The sequence below is a fragment of the Cetorhinus maximus genome, chromosome 15, assembly GCF_964194155.1.
Source record: "Cetorhinus maximus chromosome 15, sCetMax3.hap1.1, whole genome shotgun sequence".
Classification (NCBI taxonomy): Eukaryota; Metazoa; Chordata; class Chondrichthyes; order Lamniformes; family Cetorhinidae; genus Cetorhinus; species Cetorhinus maximus.
This window is the reverse complement of record NC_135893.1, coordinates 53,824,620-53,844,399: the sequence shown is the minus strand read 5'-3', so window position 1 is coordinate 53,844,399 and position 19,780 is coordinate 53,824,620. Positions and strand designations below refer to the sequence as shown.

Genomic DNA, 19,780 nt, shown 5'->3' with positions numbered 1-19,780 from the left:
AATGCAATCGGCCCCAAGGGTTTCGGATAAAGGATACTCGACCTGTATAGTCAATGATGGAACATCCACAACCTACTGGGATAGAGAGTTTCTAATATTCACAACCCTTTGAGTGAAGAAATTTCGCATCTCAGTCCTAAATCTTCGACCCCTTATCCTAAGCCCATGACCCCTTGACCTAGATTCCCCAGCCAGCGGAATAAATCAGTGTCTAGCCTGGCAAGCCCCTTCTGAAATTGTATGTTTCAAGATCATTCTTCTAAACTCCAGAGGATATAGGCCCAATCAGCCTCACTACAGGACAACCTTCTCATCCCAGGGACCAATCTAGTGAACCTTTGCTGTACCGCCTCCAATGCAAGCAAATCCTTCCTTAAACATGGAATACTGTACAGTTTTGGTCTCCAAGTGCAGTAAGACTTAATTGAATAAATAAAGTTATTTATTTCTTTATTCATGAACTCCAATCCTCTTGGAATAAAGGCCAACATGCCATTTGCCTTCCTAGTTGCTTGCTGTCCCTGTAAGCTAACTCTGGGTTCCTTGTACGAACACACCGAAGTCTCTCTGAACGTCAACATTTACAAGTTTCATGCCTTTTAAAAAATATTGTTTTTCTATTCTTACAAAGTAAATAACCTCACACTTACCCACATTATAGTCCATCTTCTATCTTGTTACCCACTCACGTAACCTGTCTCTATCTCTTTGCAGCCTCTGTATCCTCCTGACATCTTACATTTCCACCTAGTTTTGTATCATTAGAAAATTATTCTTTGACTCTCTGTCTAAATCATTAATATAGGCTCTAAATAGCTGAGACCCTAGCACTGATCCTTGCAGCACTTCACTAGACACAGTCTGCTAACGTGAAATATGGCCCATTTGTGCTACTGTTTGCCAACTGTCCATTAACTAATCCTCTATCCTAGCTAATATATTACCTCCAACTCCATAAGCCCTTCTCTTGTCCATTAACCTTTTGTGTGGCACCCTGTCAAATGCTACATCTACTGGTTCCCCTTTAATTATTGTACTAGTTACATTCTCAAAACACTCTAGTAAATTTGTCAAACACGATTTTCCTTTCATAAAACCAGGTTGATTTTAGCTGATCATAACTGATCAATAATTTTCTAAGTACAATGTTAAGGCTTAATAATTGATCCCACCACTTTCCCAACGTTTGTTGTCAGGCTAACTGGCCTTCCCAGTTTTCTCTCTCACTTTCTTGAATAACGGTGTTAAATTTTCAATCTGCTGGGGCCATTCCAGAATCTAGGGATTCTGGAAAATCGTTGCTGCAGATATAATGCATGTGCTGGCTCTCTATTTTAGAACTCTAGGATGTAGGCCATCAGGTCCTGGGGATTTGTTGCATTTTAGTCCCTTAAGTTTCTCCAGTACTCTTTCTCTGCTGACATTAATTCCCTCATTCTTCTTAGCAGCTAGGTTATCCTCTATTATTGGTACAACTTGCATCTTCTGCAGTGAAAAAGGACAAAATATATTTGTTCAATATCTCTACCATTTCTTCATTCCCCATAATAATGTCCCCTGTCTCCACTTCTAAGGGACCAGTGTTTATGTTAGCTACTCTCTTCCTTTTCATATACTTGTAAAAGCTCTTAAACTCTGTTTTTATATTCCTGGCGAGTTTGCTCCTACATTCTATTTTTTCCCTATTTATCAACTTTTTGGTGGCCCTTCGCTGGTTTCTAAAACACTCCCAATCCTCAGACTTGCTACTACGCTTTGCAACCTTATAAGCCTCTTCTTTTAATCTAATACTATCCTTAAGCAAGTTATGGATGGATCTTTCTTGCTGAGTTTTGTATTGTCAGTAAACTTGGATACATTACGTAGGACCTCCTCATTTCAGTCATTGATAAAGCTCGTAAATAGCTGAGGCCCAAGCAATGGGCATTTTGCACCATTAGTTACAAGCTGCCAATTCGAAAGTTACTTGTTAATTTCCACTCTTGTTTTTTGTCTGTTATCAAATCCTCAGTCCATACTAACATATCACCTCCAATTCAATGAGCCCTAAATTTGTGTAATAACTTCATATGCAGCACCGTATCAAATGATTTTTAAAAATCCAATAACATTACATTTACTAGTTCCCCTTAGCCACCCTACTACTTATATCCTCAAAAACTAAAAGATTTGTCAAACACAATGTCCCTTTCGTAAATATGCATTAACTGTGCCCAATTATTATTTTCTAAATGCCGTGTTATCATGTTCCTAATAAATTTTCCCTAATATTGATGCCAGGCTAACCAGCCTATAATCTTTCCTCCATGTGGGTTCAAAGATTTGAGCACAGAATCTAGGATGACACTGCAGTGCAATACTGAAGGAGTGCTAGGTATTTTGGGGTGCTATCTTTTGGATGAAAAATTTACACTGAGACGCTGACTGCCTGCTTAGGTGGATGTAAAAGACTGAATGATATTTCTTTTAAAGATTAGCAGAGAACTCTTCTGATGTTCAAGCCAATATATCCTTCTCAATCAACATAGGTAAGAACAAAGGTAAATTATGAAAGGAAACTAGTGCAAAATGTAAAAACTGATAGCAAAAGCTTCTACGATTATATAAAAGGAAAGAGAGTAGCTAAAATGAAAGTTGGTCTCTTGGAGGATGAGACTGGGGAGTTAATAGTGGGGAATGCAGAAAGGGCAAAGACGCTTAATCAATATTTTGTCACAGTTTTCATGGTGGAGGACACTAGTACCACCCCAATAGTAACAGGCAGTGCAGAGGGTATAGGGAAGGAGGAGCTTAGAACAATCACCATCACTAGAGAAAAAGTACTGAGCAAACTATTGGGATTAAAGGGTGACAAGTCCCCAGGACCTTACGGCCTACATCCAGGGTCTTAAAGAGATAGTGGATGCATTTGCTATAATATTCCAAAATTCCCTGGATTCTGGAAAGGTTCCAGTGGATTGGAAAATTGCTAGTATAACGCCCTTATTCAAAAAGTGTGTGTGGGGGTGGGGGGTTGGTGCAGAAGGGAGGAAACTATAGACCAGTTAGTTTAATGTCTGTCGTTGGGAAATTATTGGAATCCATTATTAAAAAAGTAGTAATGGGGCATCTGGAAAGTCAAAATGCAACCCATCAGTCAGCATGGTTTTATAAAGAGTATATCATGTTTGACTAATTTGCAAGAGTTCTTTGAAGATGTGACAAGCAAAGTGGATAATGGGGATTCTGTAGATGTTGTATAACAGGACTTCCAGAAGGCCTTTGATAAGGTGCCGCACAAAAGATTAATACACAAGATAAGATCACATGAAGTTAGGGGTAATATATTAGCTTGGATAGAGGATTAGCTAACCAACAGAAAGCAGAGAGTCGGAATAAATGGGTCTTTTTCTGGATGGCAACCTGTAACTAGTGGGGTGCCACACGGTTTAGTCCTTGGGCCCCAACTATTTACAATCTATATTAATGGCTTGGATTCAGGGATAGAAGGTACTATAGCTAAATTTGCAGATGACACTAAAATATTTGGGAAAGTAAGCTGCAATGAAGAAATAAGAAATTTACAAATGGATGTGGACAGGTTAGGTGAATGGGCCAAAATCTGGCAGATGGAGTTTAATGTGGATAAGTGTGAGGTTATCCATTTTGGTCGGAAGAACAAAAAGGCGACTTATTATTTAAATGGAGAGAAACTTCAGAACGCTTCAGTGCAGAGGGATCTTGTGCATGAATCGCTGAAAGCTAGTATGCAGGTACAGCAGGTAATAAGGAAGGCAAATGGAATTTTGGCATTTATTGCTAAAGGAATAAAGTATAAAAATAGGGAAGTGTTGTTGCAACTGTACAAGGCATTGGTGAGACCGCACCTGGAGTACTGTGAATAGTTTTGGTCCCCTTACTTGAGGAAGGATGTAGTTGCATTGGAGGCGGTTCAGAGGAGGTTCACTAGATTGATTCCAGAGATGTGGGGCTTGTCTTATAAGGCTATACTCTCTAGAGTTTAGAAGGATGAGAGGAGATCTAATTGAGGTATATAAGATGCTAAAGGGGATAGACAAAGTAGACATGGAGCGGATGTTTCCCCTTGTGGAGCATTCTAGAACGAGAGGCCATAGTTTTAGGCTAAAGGGTGGTAGATTTAAATCAGAGATGAGGAGGAATTACTTTTCTCAAAGGGTCGTGAATCTGTGGAATTCACTACCTCAGAGTGCAGTGGATGCCGGGACACCGAATAAATTTAAAGAGAGAGATAGACAGAGTTTTAATTAGTAACAGGTTGAAAGGTTATGGAGAGAGGGCGGGAAATTGGAGTCGAGGCCGAAATGAGATCAGCCATGATCGTATTGAATGGCAGGGCAGGCTCGAGGGGCTGAATTGCCTACTCCTGCTCCTAGTTCTTATGTCATCCATTTCGCTGCTGTGCACAAATTGGCTCCTGTGTTCAACTATAAAACAACAGGTCACTACACTTAAAATGTAATAATTAGCTTGCGTGAAGTGCTTTGGGGTGCCCTGCAGATGTAAAAGGTCTTACTTAACTCTTACTCCTAATTCTTGTGTGTTTATATACAACTCTTTTGTCCTTTGACAGAAATCAGAAATGACACTAACTTGAAATGTGCCCTAACTTCCAAAGCATAGTGCAGAACACATTAATATATAAAGCAAAATAAATAATATACTACTAAGTCAACAGATACAGAAATCTGATCAGACAGCCAGAAATCTGATTGCCTGGAGGATCCCCTGGGATCCAGTGATAGGCTCCAGTTTGAAAATGTCTGTTTTGATACACCGAAAACTGCCAAAACTTTCCAATGACACATGTTAAGAACAAGTTTTCATTTTCCACCTAATGCCATAAACATACACAGGGAAATAACTTTTCACTGATTCCTTAAACAATCCATGTTACATTTTAAAAAAATGTTTAAACATTTTCCGAGGCTGACAAGAGTTCCAGAATTGACTGTTCTCTTACTGATCCCTGTAAGCAGCTGCGGATGTCTAACTTCATGCAAAACTAACCAAATAAATCTAAAATAATTAGTAACTAAAAATAAAGATGGTGCCTAGGCAGTTTGCAATCTGACACCTAATAGACAAACACAGATCAATAAAAGCCACTACAGCCTTGGGTGAAAGGCTGGGAACAGCCATTCCTACACAGAAGAATTGAAATCCATATCCTCAAAATGCTCAACCTTACTAGAAAAATTGTGCCAATAAGAGTGAACATAGCATATATCTACTAAATAAATGACAGTAATGAGATCTTCAGGCTGATGAAACTCAGAAACTTCAGTATTGGAAAATTACAGATCATAATGTGGATCTTGAAAATTTTCCCTGCTGGAACTGGAGATTTATCGAGTACCTAGAAAGGTTTGACGGCGGAGATGACAAATGTACTTCAAATTTAATACAAAGGCCACTTAAAAAATACTGGGTTGAGGGAAAGAAGCATTTACTTGACAGGTTATCAGGGAGCAACAGAAATGTAAAGATTAGAGAGTAAAACAATTATTTTTAAGAATATGGGAAGCAGAAAATGTAACACAATTTAAAGATTACAGGTTTTGAAAGGAATTTGTTATGGAAATTATCCATTCTTAGTTTCTCAGCGTCCCAATCAAATCTATAATTAAAGATAAAAGGTGGAGTGTATTTTCAATTACTGATGTCTTAACTTGGTAAATCCATTCTTGGTAGGCAAATTCTATATAACTTATGCTTCTCTGCAGAAATAATCTATTTTTGGTTTCCAAATTCAGCAAGAAACCAGACATGTTAATAAGCAATCCATAAAGAACATGAATCACCATTCTCTTCTGAGTGACAAAGCTCCAGTATGAACCAAACACTGCCATATGCTCAGTGGCTCCAGCACCAGAAAGGATGCAACCCTTTAGTTCAAATGCAATCACTGATTAATCATCTAACAGATATTGGATAGAATCTCTTTGCTAAAAGATAAGGACCTCCAAATTCTAAAGATAAAGACCTCCAATATTCCCATATGGCAAGGAGTTTTTAAATTAAAGATTTTTTCTTAAAATGAGGGGCCGGCAAGAATCTTTTAAACTGAAAGTTTCTTCTCCCTGCCACAGTATGTTTATCTTCAAAAGTGAATCACATTTGAGATTGTGGTTTATGAATTCTCAATAAAACCATTATTTGTGTAAAATATTTACTTTCATTCAAAACGATTATTTAAGATACTCCAGTCAGTCAATCTGTGGCAGTATTACTTTTTGCTGAAGTTGCCATAATCACAATCAGTGTCTTGCTCAAGAGGCACTCTTGAGCCTGGACTACAGTATGACAGGATGTCGGCCTGTGCCTGTGGTCCATTGCAAAGTGAGCACCTTAATTCAGTCAAAAACAAAAATACCTGAAAAAACTCAGCAGGTCTAGCAGCATCTGTGGAGAGGAGCACAGTTAACGTTTCAAGTCCGAATGACCCTTCAACAGAACTAAGTAAAAATAGAAAAGAGGTGAAATATAAGTTGCTTATATTTCACCTCTTTTCTATTTTTACTTAGTTCTGTTGAAGGGTCATTCAGACCCGAAATGTTAACTGTGCTCCTCTCCACAGATGCTGCCAGACCTGCTGAGTTTTTCCAGGTATTTTTGTTTTCGTCCTTAATTCAGTCATAGCACTGCAGGTAGATGCCAAGTAGAGGCCAAAGACTTCCCTATAGGAAGAGAAATAAACCACAGGATCGGTTGTTGTAATAAATAGCATAATCTTTCTAGGTTACTTTCACTTGTATTCCTTTGCCTTTGCTGGAGACCAAGTGAAAGAGAATCAATCATACGTTGATCAGTCATCCTATGAATGAAGGCCAGAAGCACAAGTACTTTGATAGGTGAAGACGAAGAATGCTGTTCAGTCTATACTGGAGTAACATTGGTCTATGGGAAAAAACTTAAATAGTGCGTTTATACACACAAGCTTCTCCAAGGACTGTCTCCATCTTCTGTGCGAAAAATTATTAGATCATATTCACAACCAGTCACACTGGTTACTATGGGTATACACACCTCTAATGCTGGGAGATGTCAGTTGAAATGGGAACTTGTTTCTATTTGCATTGGGAATGCCCCATAATATAGAACTATTGGAATTAAGTTATAAGGCTTTTAGCTAAAAATGACAAGGCACAACAGCATGGGATTCAGGAATTGGATAATTTTTTTCAATGACCTCTGAAAGAAGTATGAATGCAAGTCTACTAACATGCAAGACAAGTTTTACCTTGATAACTTACATCCAACAGGTGCATGGTACTGTGACCACCTGGCAATATAAAGGCCAACTCGGTAGCTCAAATGGCATCCAGGACACAATTATCCAAGGGGCCCAAATTGTCGTATATTGACCTAATAAGAATCACTGGCTGACTAGAAAGGTAAGAGGGGAGAAGGGTACCCTTAGTTGCTTGTTTTGACTGAAGAATTATTCTCCCTCTGTGCAAGGGAACACAAAATAAAGGCATCAAAAACCCAGAGCAAACAGGATTTCCTAGCTAATAGTTTGATAATCAATTATACTCTGGAAATTACAACTTTCACCTCTAGAAGAATCCTGAATTAACAAGAAAAAGGCCAACATTATATAGGGACAGGGACATTTGCTTGTGGTAAATGACAGCTGACATGATTTTTTTTTTGGTGTAATATCAGGAAGTGTAGAAGGGGAATGGAAGAGATGTATAGATAAGATGTATTGTGGATTGCTAATTTGCTTTTGTTACCAACATGTAGTTTTTGCTTTTTCAAAGACAAAAATCAATGTTTACCTATTTTAGCATTAATACATACAGACACTGACATAACCTGGCTTTTGTCTCACAAAGTGGTCCCCATCTCAGCTGGGCTTATTTTTTGGGTAGATTGGAAAGCAAGGGGGAAAAAAAAGATGAAACTGAAAGGATGAGAGGGTAAATTAAAGTTGAGGTTCAGGGAAAATCGACCACTACTAGGATTCATTTCAGAGCAGCAAAAGCAGATCATAGGTCACGTAGCCCCCTTTGAAATCAAGGAGGGGGGGGGTCTTGTGCTGTAAAAGGATCAAGGAAATGAATGTCACTTCCTGCTTTTCTCTCAATTGAAGTTACTTTCTATTTCATATACAAATTTATATAACAGATAATCTCCATGCTTTGTACATCAGAGAATTGAATTAAACATAACAATTCTCCTGAAAACATTTATCCTCACTATACACATCTATGCAAGTGCTCTTCAGGGTAAGATATCCTTCCTGGGCCATTATCTCCCTTCTTTGGGAGAACATTTCTATGTGAAATTCATTCGAGGGGGTGAAATTTCTCAGAGCTTCTTGGGCATCACTGCCATAACTTCAGCGAATGTCCCACTTATGCATGAATGTAGGATTTTCACCAAGGTCACAATGGTGGAGCAGAAGTGCTGTGGAAAGTCAACCCAACACTATTCTACATTTAGTATTTTTAAGACATATATTTAGTGCAAATTACAGTAATCCAGTTCAGCAGAATAAAGAAAAAAAATCTGTTGTTCTTTAAAACAAAGATAGTAATAGTCCGCAGTGACACAGCCATACATGAGGCTAGTGCTCAATCTCTGCACATTGCAGATATGATAGAACAATTGCTTCTTCTACCACAGGATCTCCAGCTTGAACATAAATCAACCCAAACAATCTGCACACATCTGCAATGAAGTTTAAACAGCACTTTTCCTCCTTGTGGAACTCTTTCATACCAGTATCATTATGAAAAGATGCCCCATGAAGACAGCAATTATACTAGCAATCATTCTTTTGACAATTGCATTACCAAACGTACTAAGACACATGAAGCATGAAGGTCCCAGCTTCAATCCCTCACTATGCTGAGTCAGCTGGTAAGGGCATTACAATTGGGAAAATTAATCAAAGTTCCTGCTCCTGATCACTATCCGGTGATTGCAGTGAGAATGTGCATCTTTGTGGAAAAGACCTTGATGCATTTGAATTGTCAAAGAGCCTGACACACACTGTGCCCAAGGCATCATAACATGTCAGCAACTTCAGGACAGGATGCAAGAGAGGGAAAAAGTAATCACAAAGAAAAAAAAACAATTAAGCCAGGTTGTTGGATTGTGCAATAGACCAATGAAAGGCTTTGAATTTGTCCCTTAGAAAATCAGCACAAATTTACCAGGCCATTTTCCTTGCTCACCGTAGCAGTCATAGTGATTTGAAAAAGTATTCCGAAATCTTTATCCTGGCTTCACTCAGTTATACACCAAAATAAAATTAGTGTTAGAATTGGGTCACAGATCCTCTTTATTTGCCTGTTAGGATGACACATAGGTTTCAACACACATACTCAATAATCTTTGTTACCTTCCACCTCATGAAGACAAAATCGCTGTTCTTTAACTCTTCATAATCAAACTCATCTGAGTTGAATGTTTTTGCATACTGGTAAAATGCCAAGAATTTCCCCTGAAAAAAAAATAAAGAAGATAAGCACATCAAAAAGCCAAAACATTGCATACACAACACGAAAATCCTACAGTGTAGGAGAAACAAGAATTTGAGGATGCATAATCCTAGTTACTGTGCAGGAAGGTTAAAAATCAGAAGAGAGGGACTAAAATGGTTGAATAAGGATCCAATAAGAAAATAACATGGTTAAGTGATAAGGTGTGTGTGATTTTCTTAAGTATCAGTTTTGCCTATTTATGAAAAAGAATTCAACCTCTAATTGAAAACTTGCTTCCAAGATTCCTAGTTTCTCAACCAAATAATGTCCTAAACGGTAAAGATTGACAGTCACATCACAGACATGACCACTTCAACTTTTGGTGTGCTTTGAAAACAGGAAGTGCTATGATAGAACAAGTTATCCTATTTGTGGTCCTGGCAGTCCAACCATAATGCAAGGTGGTTCTCAAGTAATCCTATAGCGTGGCTGATTTATTTGATAAATTTCACTTTCCAGAGGTGCTGGTTTTAAAATAAATTTCACAATAAAAATCTTTAATGGGCTCGCTTACAATCTTTTTAAAAACGTCCCAATATAGCTCCAAAATTTAAGCTTAACGCACCTCCTGATACGTTTCTGTTACTATTGTAAGGTTTTGATCGTGGAAATGCAATGCTTTTCCTCAGAACTTCAAGAACCAGCAACTTTCCAACAAACATCACGCTCCCATATACCAAAATCAGTTATATAGCAAAGATAGGCTTTTTCATGAAGATCACAGAAACCTCATGGGACACTGCTTTTTTTTTTTAAAAGCACCTCTGAAAGCAAGTAGGTAAAGATACAGCCTGGAGCAACATTGAGTCACCCACTCTGGAAGGTTCCAGGTTTGCTTCCAGGTTTGTCCAGTTAGGTGATCTCAGACAAGGCAGCAATTGAGGGGTGGAGGCAGTGGTTACATCACAGCTCAATATCCATGGGTTAGAGAGCACTAGCTTGTAATTTTGAGCACTTATTGGGATAAACATCTTGTGCTTTTCAAAAATAAGCTTAGTTGCTAGACAAAGTATTATGAAAGACCAGCAATTTTCTCCAGGTTTGCCAAATGTAATTCTTTAGTTAGGTAGTAATCCAGAGACCCAGGGTAATTTCTGAAGAAGGGTCATATGGACTCAAAACACTAGCTCGGTTTCTCTCCCCACAGATGCTGCTAGACCTGCTGAGTTTTTCCAGCATTTTCTGACCCAGGGTAATGGTCTGGGGACCTGGGTTCAAATCTTATCCCGGCAGATGGTGGAATTTGAATTCGATAGAAAAAAATCTGGAATTAAAAGTCTAATGATGACCATGAAACCATGTCGACTGTCATAAAAACCCATCTGGTTCATTAATGTCCTTATGGAATTCACTAAAGGAAGGAAATCTGCCATCCTTACCTGGTCTGGCCTAAATATGACTCCAGATCCACAGCAATGTGGTTGACTCTTAAATGCCCTCTGAAATGGCCTAGTAAGCCACTCAGTTGTACCAACCACTAAAAACAAGTCAATAAGGAATGAAACCGGACAGAACAACCGGCATTGACCTAGGAACCGGAAATGACGACGGCAAACTCAGGCCTGCCGACCCTGCAATGTCCTGCTTATTAACATCTGGGGGGGGTTTGTGCCAAAATTGAGAGAGCCGTCTCACAGACTAGTCATGCAGCAGCCTGACATTGTCTGTAAGGTATGTTTCCATGAGTATGACTATGTCCCAGACAACACCATCACCATTCCTGGCTATGTCCTGTCCCACTGGCCAGTAGCCCCACTACAGATCCAGCAGTGGCGGCACAGTGATATACAGTCAGGAAGGAGTTGCCCTGAGAGTCCTCAACATCGACCCCAGACCACATGAAGTCTCATGGCATCAGGTCAAATATGGACAAGGAAATCTCCTGATGATTATCATGTACTATCCTCCCCTCAGCTGATGAATCAGTACTCCTCTATGTTGAACACCACTTGGAGGAAGCAGAGTGTGGCAAGGGCACAGAATGTACTCTGGGGTGGGACTTCAATGTCCATCACCAAAAGTGGCTCAGTAGCACCACTACAGACCGAGCTGGCTGAGTCCTAAAGGACATAGATGCTAGACTGGGTCTGTGGAAGGGGGTGAGGGAACCAAGAGGGAAAAACATACTTAATCTCATCCTCACCAACCTGCCTGCCGCATATTCATTTGTCCATGATGTTATCGGTAGGAGTGACACTGCATTGTCTTTGGGGGGACGAAGCCCCGTCTTCACATAGAGGATACTCTCTATCGCGTTGTATGGCGCTACCAACATGTTAAATAGGATAGATTTCCAACAGATCTAGCAACTCCAGATTGGACAACCACGAGGCACTGTGGGACATCAGCAGCAGAATTGTACTCAATCACATGGCACGACATGTCCCCCACTCCACCATTACCACCAAGCTAGGGGGTCAACCCTGATCCAATGAAGAGTGCAGGAGGGCTTGCCAGGAGCAGCACCAGGCATATCTAAAAATGAGGTGTCAACGTGGGTAAAGCTACAACAGAGGACTACTTGCATGCCAAACAACATAAGCAGCAAACAACAGACAGAGCCAAGAGATTCCACAACCAACGGATCAGATCTAAGTGCTGCACTCCTGCCACATCCAGTCGTGAATGGCGGTGGACCATTAAACAACTCAAAGGTGGGGAAGACTCCACAAATATCCCCATCCTCAGTGATGGCGGAGCCCAGTTCATCAGTACAAAAGAATAGGCTGAAGCATTTGCAATAATCTTCAGCCAGAAGTGCTGAGTGGATGATCCATCCTGGCCTCCTCCCAAGGTCCCCAGCATCACAGATGCCAGACTTCAGCTAATAAGATTCAATCTACGCAAAACTGAAATCAACGGGAATCAGGGGGAAAACCGTCATACCTAGCACAAAGGAAGATGGTTGTGGTTGTTGGGAGGCCAATCATCTCAGTTCCAGGACATCACTGCAGGAATTCCTCATGGTAGTGTCCTAGACCAAACCATCTTCAGCTACTTCATCATGACCTTCCTTCCGTCAAAAGATCAGAAGTGGAAGTGTTCGCTGATGATTGCATAATGTTCAGCACCATTCATAACTCCTCAGATACTGAAGCAGTCCATGCCCAGATGCAGCAAGACATGGACAATATCCAGGCTCAGGCTGACAAGTGGCAAGTAACATTCACACCACACAAGTGCCAGGCAATGACCATCTCAAACAAGAGAGAATCTAACCATTGCCCATTGACATTCAATGGTATTACCTTTGCAAGAATCCCCCCACTATCAACATCCTGGCATGGGGGGGCGGGGGGTTACCATTGATTGGAACTGAACTGGGCTAGCGATATAAATGCTATGGCTACAGCAGCAGGCCAGAGGCTTGGAATCCTGTGGCAAGTTAACTCAACTCCTGACTCCCCAAAGCCTGTCCACCATCTACAAGGCATAGGTCAGGAATGCAATGGAACACTCTCCACTTGCCTGTGTGGGTGCAGCTCCAACAACACTCAAGAAGCTTGACACCATCTAGGAGAAAGCAGCCCACTTGATTGGTACCCCATCCACAAACATTCACTCCCTCCATCACCGATGCAGTGGCAGCAGTTTGTACCATCTACAAGATGCACTGCAGGAATTCACCAAGGCTCCTTAGACAGCATCTTCCAAACCCACGACTGCTACCATGTAGAAGGACAAGGGCAGCAGACACATGGGAACACCACCAACTGCAAGTTCCCCTCCAGGCACTCACCATCCTGACTTGGAACTATATCGCCATTACTTCATGCTGCTGGGTCAAAATCCTGGAACTCCTTCCCTAACATTACTGTGAGTGTACCTACGCCACATGGATTGCAGCGGTTCAAGGCAGCAGCTCACCACCACCTTCTCAAGGGCAATTTGTGATGAGCAATAAGTGCTGGCCTAGCCAGCGATACCCACATCCCATGAATTAATAATAAAGAAGGTGCACAGGTGAACTGGAATGACTCTCTCTCAAGCATTGCTTTTTCCTGAGAAATGACTGACCCACCTCAGAAATTCTGAGCACCCCATGTCAGTACTACATTGAGACTGGAAATTCACCACATAGTAAAATTGCAGGGAAAGCCCCACCTTCTACACCTCATGGCACATATAACATGTCTAATGTCATTGTTAACAAGTATGTACCAAAAATTTAGTACAAATTGACAGTTATATTTGCAAGGAATGCCTGGTAAACAAAATGGAAAATGACAGAAACTCTTCTATGGTTGAGGCTGACACATACACAATTGTTGCAGGAAAAATGGGAACTTTCTTGAATTTCTTGTACATCCAGTCCTATAACTCACCTAGGAGTGATCAATATTCCACTTCCCAGTATCAGTATCTTTCACTTTGATGAAGACAATGTTCATGCAAAACAACCCAAAACACAATGGGCTAAATTTTAACAGGTCAGGTGTTAACATTTGAAAAATCTACCCTAACCTATCCAACTTTGCATTTAATGCACACCTGCTCCCAGGAGGCAGGTTGGTAATTTAAGTATTTTAACAAGCTTTGAAGAGTTTACAGTACTTGACCAGGTTTCTCTGACCTTAGGAAATCTGGCAGCTGAAGGCAGCATGGAGAAGGCAAGTGCCTCTACAGCACTGCTTCTGGGCCAGGAGAAGCGCTCCATCCTTGACCACTCTCCAGCCCCCATACAGAGATTCCCAGGATCAGACCTTACCCCTGCTCTGGGGTTAGGAATTGGATGTACCTGCTCCTGTGACCTATTCTGGAGTCCTCTCTGCCTGATTGAAAGCAAAGCCTGTCAGGCCGACATCCAGACAAGGAAGCTTTAAAATACAGAACAGGCATGCTGGAGTTAAAACTCCACAGCACAAGGGGATACCTGGACTTCAAGGTTTCTTGACCAAAACTTCCCACCCCTATGTAACACATGCTTGCTAATATCCAGGCCAATGTCTGAAACAGGGTTAAAGCGTTAAAAAAAAAGTTAAAGCGTAAACCATTTCTCACGTACCCAATGTTTTCTATCCACATCTTCATCTGCATCCCATTTCCTTGTTAAAAATGGATGCTTTTTACTGATGATTTCTCCTTCAAAGAAGGTAGTAAGAGTTGGGTATTCCTGTAAGGTTTAAAATTGAACAAAGAATGTAAAGTGGAACCATTTTATTAGGAACTTTCATACAAAATCCAGCCCTCATTATTTTAGCTAGCAAAGACTATTTCATAACTGTTAAATCAATAGCATAGACATTATAAACTGTTGGCACATGTCAGGAAAAAAAACGGAATAAAAGCCCTCTAAAACATTATGCTCCTCTAATTCAAGATAGATGTTAATATATTCTACAGCAAGAGGATATTGTTAATAGTATGTTAATTATATTAAGATATACAGGATGAAGGGCATTTTTAATTAAGTACTTTGATCACGTACAAAAAGGGGACAGCTGGGACACTAGGAGAGGTATAAGACTGAACAAAGTCAATAAACACTCTTGGTAAAGAAAAGCTCTGTGTTTTGGTTTTGGCTTCACCAACCAGCTTGGATTCTGTTAATAGATATGAGATTCAACTTAGAAGTTTAGACTTAATTACTTTTTATCTAGTGATTGGAGAGTGTATGGAATGGACCACCAAGGGAGGTAGTGTTGGTCTATCAGTCTTCATTGCTTAGGGTGGATAATGAATTGAATGTACATCTCCACAATATGAAATCAAGACCCCCCCATTTGTACCAATGTTAATAGCACACGTTAATTGCTATCCTGAAGTAACTTAGTTCCCTTGTCATGCCTCAATAGCCGAACAAAGAATACCTGCCACCATTGTCAAATTGCATTGAAACTCTGTAAAAATCAGCCTCAGCACTGATTATCATCACTACTCCCACAGGTACTAGCTGTATTGTCACCTGGGATTAGCAGCCAATATTGTCTTGCTAGGCTTACTTAAGAATCAGCTTTCAAGGAACTGTGAATAGCTCCCATCAATGAATCACTTAGATTTCTGATCCTCATATGTTTTCTCCCTTAGTGAGAAATCTGTGTGTTAAGTACTGTTTTTACAACAGGCTATATGGGCAATTTGACTGTCTAGTTCTGTAAATGTTGATCACCAGACTCTTCAACAATTGTCAACTTGGTCCTGCTCCAAACGCAGTAGAATATCATATGATCCTTAAATTCTACACCATAGGTTCCTTAATGGAGAAGATAGCCTGCTACTTTGGTCCTAAGGGTGCTCAACAGGCCAGTAGCTACTCAGTATCACAACATCAAAACATCCTCCTGTAATAATAGGGGTAATCAGACTGACCTGAAATTTATTAATGTTACATTGTAGTAAAGGTAACCTTTATTAGGCAAGGACATTTAATGGTGGTGGTGATGGAAATGGTGGAGGATGATCCTTTAAATGTGGAAACTATTGGGTGGAAAGCGAGAAGAAGGGAACCCTATCACGGTTCTGGGAGAGAGGGAAGTGGGAAGCGGTGAGGGAAATGCAGGAAACCAGTTGGACATGGTTGAGGACCCTGTTAACCACAGTGGGGCCAGGGGAATCCTTGGTTGAGGAAAAAGACACATCAAAACTGCTGTTGTGGAAGGTTGTCTATCAGAACAGTTGCAACAGAGATGGAGAAACTGGGAGAATGGAATGGAGCCCTTACAGGATGTAGGGTGTGAGGAGGTGTAGTCGAGGTAGCTGTGGGACTATTTCTTTACTACCGTTACCACTCCCTTTGTCATTTAATCTCACCTGCCCTCCACCCTATCCTTGACCTTCCCTTCAGTGCTTCCTCCACCCTCCCACTCCCCTCAACAGCATAACATCTCTACCTTCCTTCAGTTCTGAAGAAGAGTCATATTTGACACAAAGCGTGAACTCCGTTTCTCTCTCATAGATGCTGCCAGATCTGCTGAGTATTCCCAGCACTGTTTTTAAGTTAATTTAAAGTTTTACTAGGTTATTGGTCCAGTGCAGACCTTGCAGCAATGGTCAATTCAACCACTTAACAAACCTAAATTTAAAAAAAGCCATTGAATACTGATGTATGTATTTAATAAGCTGATAACAAGTGCAGGAAAAACAGCTCTGCAAAAGGAAAACATCTGGGTATAAATCAATCATTCTTTTAAAATGGGGGTTCTGTAGAAGCAGGAGATTAACAGAAAAGAGATTGTACTGAATCAAAGTAAGTGTTTGTAATTAAATGTTCTTCACTGGTGGAATAGCAATTATATGTGACAAGAATAAAACTCAGTAAGAATACAAAGTAAGGGAGTTTAATCAGTTTAAGTTACAGAAAAATGAGCTTGTTAGCTAAGGAAAACTAAAGTTATCGATGGGAAGCAAGTTAAATAATTATGTAATCGAAGGGAGTGGCTTGTCACATAGAGGCACAAGAAATCTAGAAAAAAGAGTTTGTTCATTATGAGTATTTGACTTGTAAAGGCCCAACATACTGAACTCAGAACTGTAACTACTAAGTCCTTCAACTAAACCAGCAAGTTTCAGTTTTTAGTAGTCTTTTAATTTTATGTTCAAGTACTACAACATATACTGGGCACTTAGTAAACCCGTGACACCCAAAATATTCAATGTTTGTGAACCTTATTGATAAGTAAATTATTAATAAGAACCCTTATACTTATTAATAGAATGAGTGCCAGGAGATCTCATTGACCATATCCCCCAGGATTACACTTTGTGCATATTAGACCACTTCAATGTCAGTTGTCGCTTGTGCTAACTTTATGTTAGTTGCAGTTTGACTTGGCAGGGGTGGTTCAGGGGGTAGCACTATTGCCGCAGGAGTCAAAAGGCTGTGGGTTCAAGTTCCACTCCAGAGACTTAACTAGAAAAATCCAGGCTAACAATCCATTGCAGTACTGATATAATGCCGAACTGCCGGATGTGGTGTATCTTGGATGAGACGTTAAACTGAAGTCTCGATTACTACCTAAGGTGGATGTAAAACATTCCATAGCAATACTTCGAAGAACAGGCAAGTTATCCCTGGTGTCCTGGTCAATATTTATCCCTCAAATCAACACCACATTCTCAAGGGCAATTAGGGATGGGCAATAAAAATACTGGCCTAGCCAGTGACACCCATGTCCCATGAAAGAATAAAAGAAATCACTACAACAGGTTATCTGGTCATTATCACCTTGGTGTTTGTGGGGCTTGCTATGCCAAGATGGCTGCCACATTTTCTATGTTGCAACAATGGCTACACTTCAAAAGTATTTCATTGGTTGTAAAACACTTTGGGACATCCTGAGGTTGTGAAAAGCGCTATATAAATGCAAGTTTTTTTTAAAAGCAGTCTCAAACAGAGTTCGAGCCTTTGCTCAGTTCTTCTCAAAAGGGAATAATTCAGCTCTTTGGTGTGGCTATCATATTTCCAATCTCAACCATCATCCAGCAACACTGGCATGATATGGGTAAGCAGAGTCTGATCAGTTTAGAAGCTGGGTGACTCACCTCCTGACTTCCCAAAGCCTTTCCACCATCTACAAAGCACAATTCAGAAGTGTGATGGAATACTCTCCACTTGCAGATGAGTGTCACTCCAACAATATTCAACACCATTTTTTAAAAATGCGTCGTGGTAGAGAGAGTGAATGCTGAAGGTGGTGGATAGGGTGCCATTCAAGCGGGCTGCTTTGTCCTGGATGGTGTTGAGCTTCTTGAGGACCATCTAGGACAAAGCAGTCATTTAATTGGTATCTCCTCCACCACAACCTTAAACATTCACTCCCTCCACCACTGATTCACTGTGACTACTGCAGTGTGTACCATCTACATGATGCACTGCAGCAATGTGCCAAGAGTTTAACAGCACCTCCCAAATCTACAACTTCTACCATCCAGAAGGACAAGGGAAGCAGGTGAATGGGAATGCCACTGACACCTGAAAGTTTTCCTCCAAGTCTCACCAACATCTTGACTTTGGAAATAAATCACCGTTCCTTCAGTGTGCTGCGTCAAAACCCTCGAACTCCCCTCCCAACTGCACCGTGTGAGTACTTACACCACACTGTCAGCAACAGGTTAAGAAGGCAGTTCACCATCACTTTCTCAAGGGGAAAAATGCTGGCCTTGCCAGTGATGCCCACATCCCATGAATGAATTAAAAACTAACCTACACAATATAACATCAGCAGTTTGTTCACATCTGCAGATAAATTGATTAAATTCGACTTCTACTTTAGGTAGATACACTTATATATAGCAATGTTAAAGACTGTTGGCTCGCAAATAAGCCACACAGTTCAGTATATCCTTGGGTGGACTCTCAGTCTATAGTCAATTGATCTCAACCTCCCTACAAGTAGTCTGCTGCAGTTAGACTCAGTAGCCTGTAACAGTGAAGAGAAAAACAGCCGCAATTTCTATATCTAACTGCTATCAATTAATCCCTGTTGGAAAGTGCTCATAATTGAACATCAAGTAATGCCAACATTGGACTCTGCTGCGAATATGCCCCCAAAACCAAGCCACAGTTGAAGTGCCTGTTAACAGTCACAGTCCAGACTCTCTCACAAATTACCAAAAAGAGTCGAGATACCAGAGAATTGTTGATGCCTGTGGAATCATACCTCTACAAGAGGTCAACAGTTTCAGGAAAGGGAGGAACAAATGAAGTTTTCAGGTGCGAATGCATTATTTCTCACATTGCAACATAAAACTCACAAGATCTATCCAAGTATATCCAACAAACATTTCAACAACCACTCTCCTAATATCCAGCCACATTCCCTATCAGCTCCTTTTCAGTATTGGTTTGATCTTGCACACAGGTTTCCTTTTGGTCTATCATTAAATTACATATACTGCGGAGACACTGGCCATCTTCCATCTTCCTTAGATACCGGGAAGGTGTCAGGACTGGAGAATTGCAAACGTTACACCCTTGTTCAAAGAAGGCTGTAAGGATAAACCCAGCAACCACAGGCCTGTTATTTTAATCTTGGTGGTGAGAAAGCTTTCAGAGAACAATAATCCAGGACAAAATTAACAGTGAATTATTTATGGAAAGTCAGCACTGATTTGTCAAGGCCAAATTCTGATTAACTAATTTGGTTGAGCTTTTTTTGATGAAGGCAATGTGGTGTACATGGACTTCCAAAAGGCATTTAATAAAGTGCTACATAGCAGACTTGTCAGCAAAGTTGAAGCCCATGAAATAATAAAAGGGACAATGGCAGCATGGACGCAAAATTGGCTAAGTGACAGGGAACAGAATAGTGGTGAATGGCTGT

General features: G+C 40.5%; 1 protein-coding gene across 3 annotated transcripts in view; it reads right to left on the bottom strand.

Moving 5' to 3' along the window:
* Nucleotides 1-19,780, bottom strand: part of gid4 (GID complex subunit 4 homolog) — a 54,625-nt gene that overhangs the window by 12,045 nt on the left and 22,800 nt on the right. For 2 of the 3 annotated variants that reach the window (XR_013578930.1, XM_078558398.1), the window contains exons 3-4: nucleotides 14,524-14,631; nucleotides 9,377-9,478 (exon numbers count right to left, since the gene is read on the bottom strand). Coding sequence is in view for 2 of the 3 variants with exons in the window: in XM_078558398.1 (XP_078414524.1) it covers nucleotides 9,377-9,478; nucleotides 14,524-14,631 (210 nt within the window). In the remaining variant the exon portion in view is untranslated. Of the gene's footprint in view, nucleotides 1-9,376; nucleotides 9,479-14,523; nucleotides 14,632-17,999; nucleotides 18,217-19,780 lie in introns of all 3 variants that reach the window. The other variant, XM_078558399.1, reaches the window with a different exon arrangement.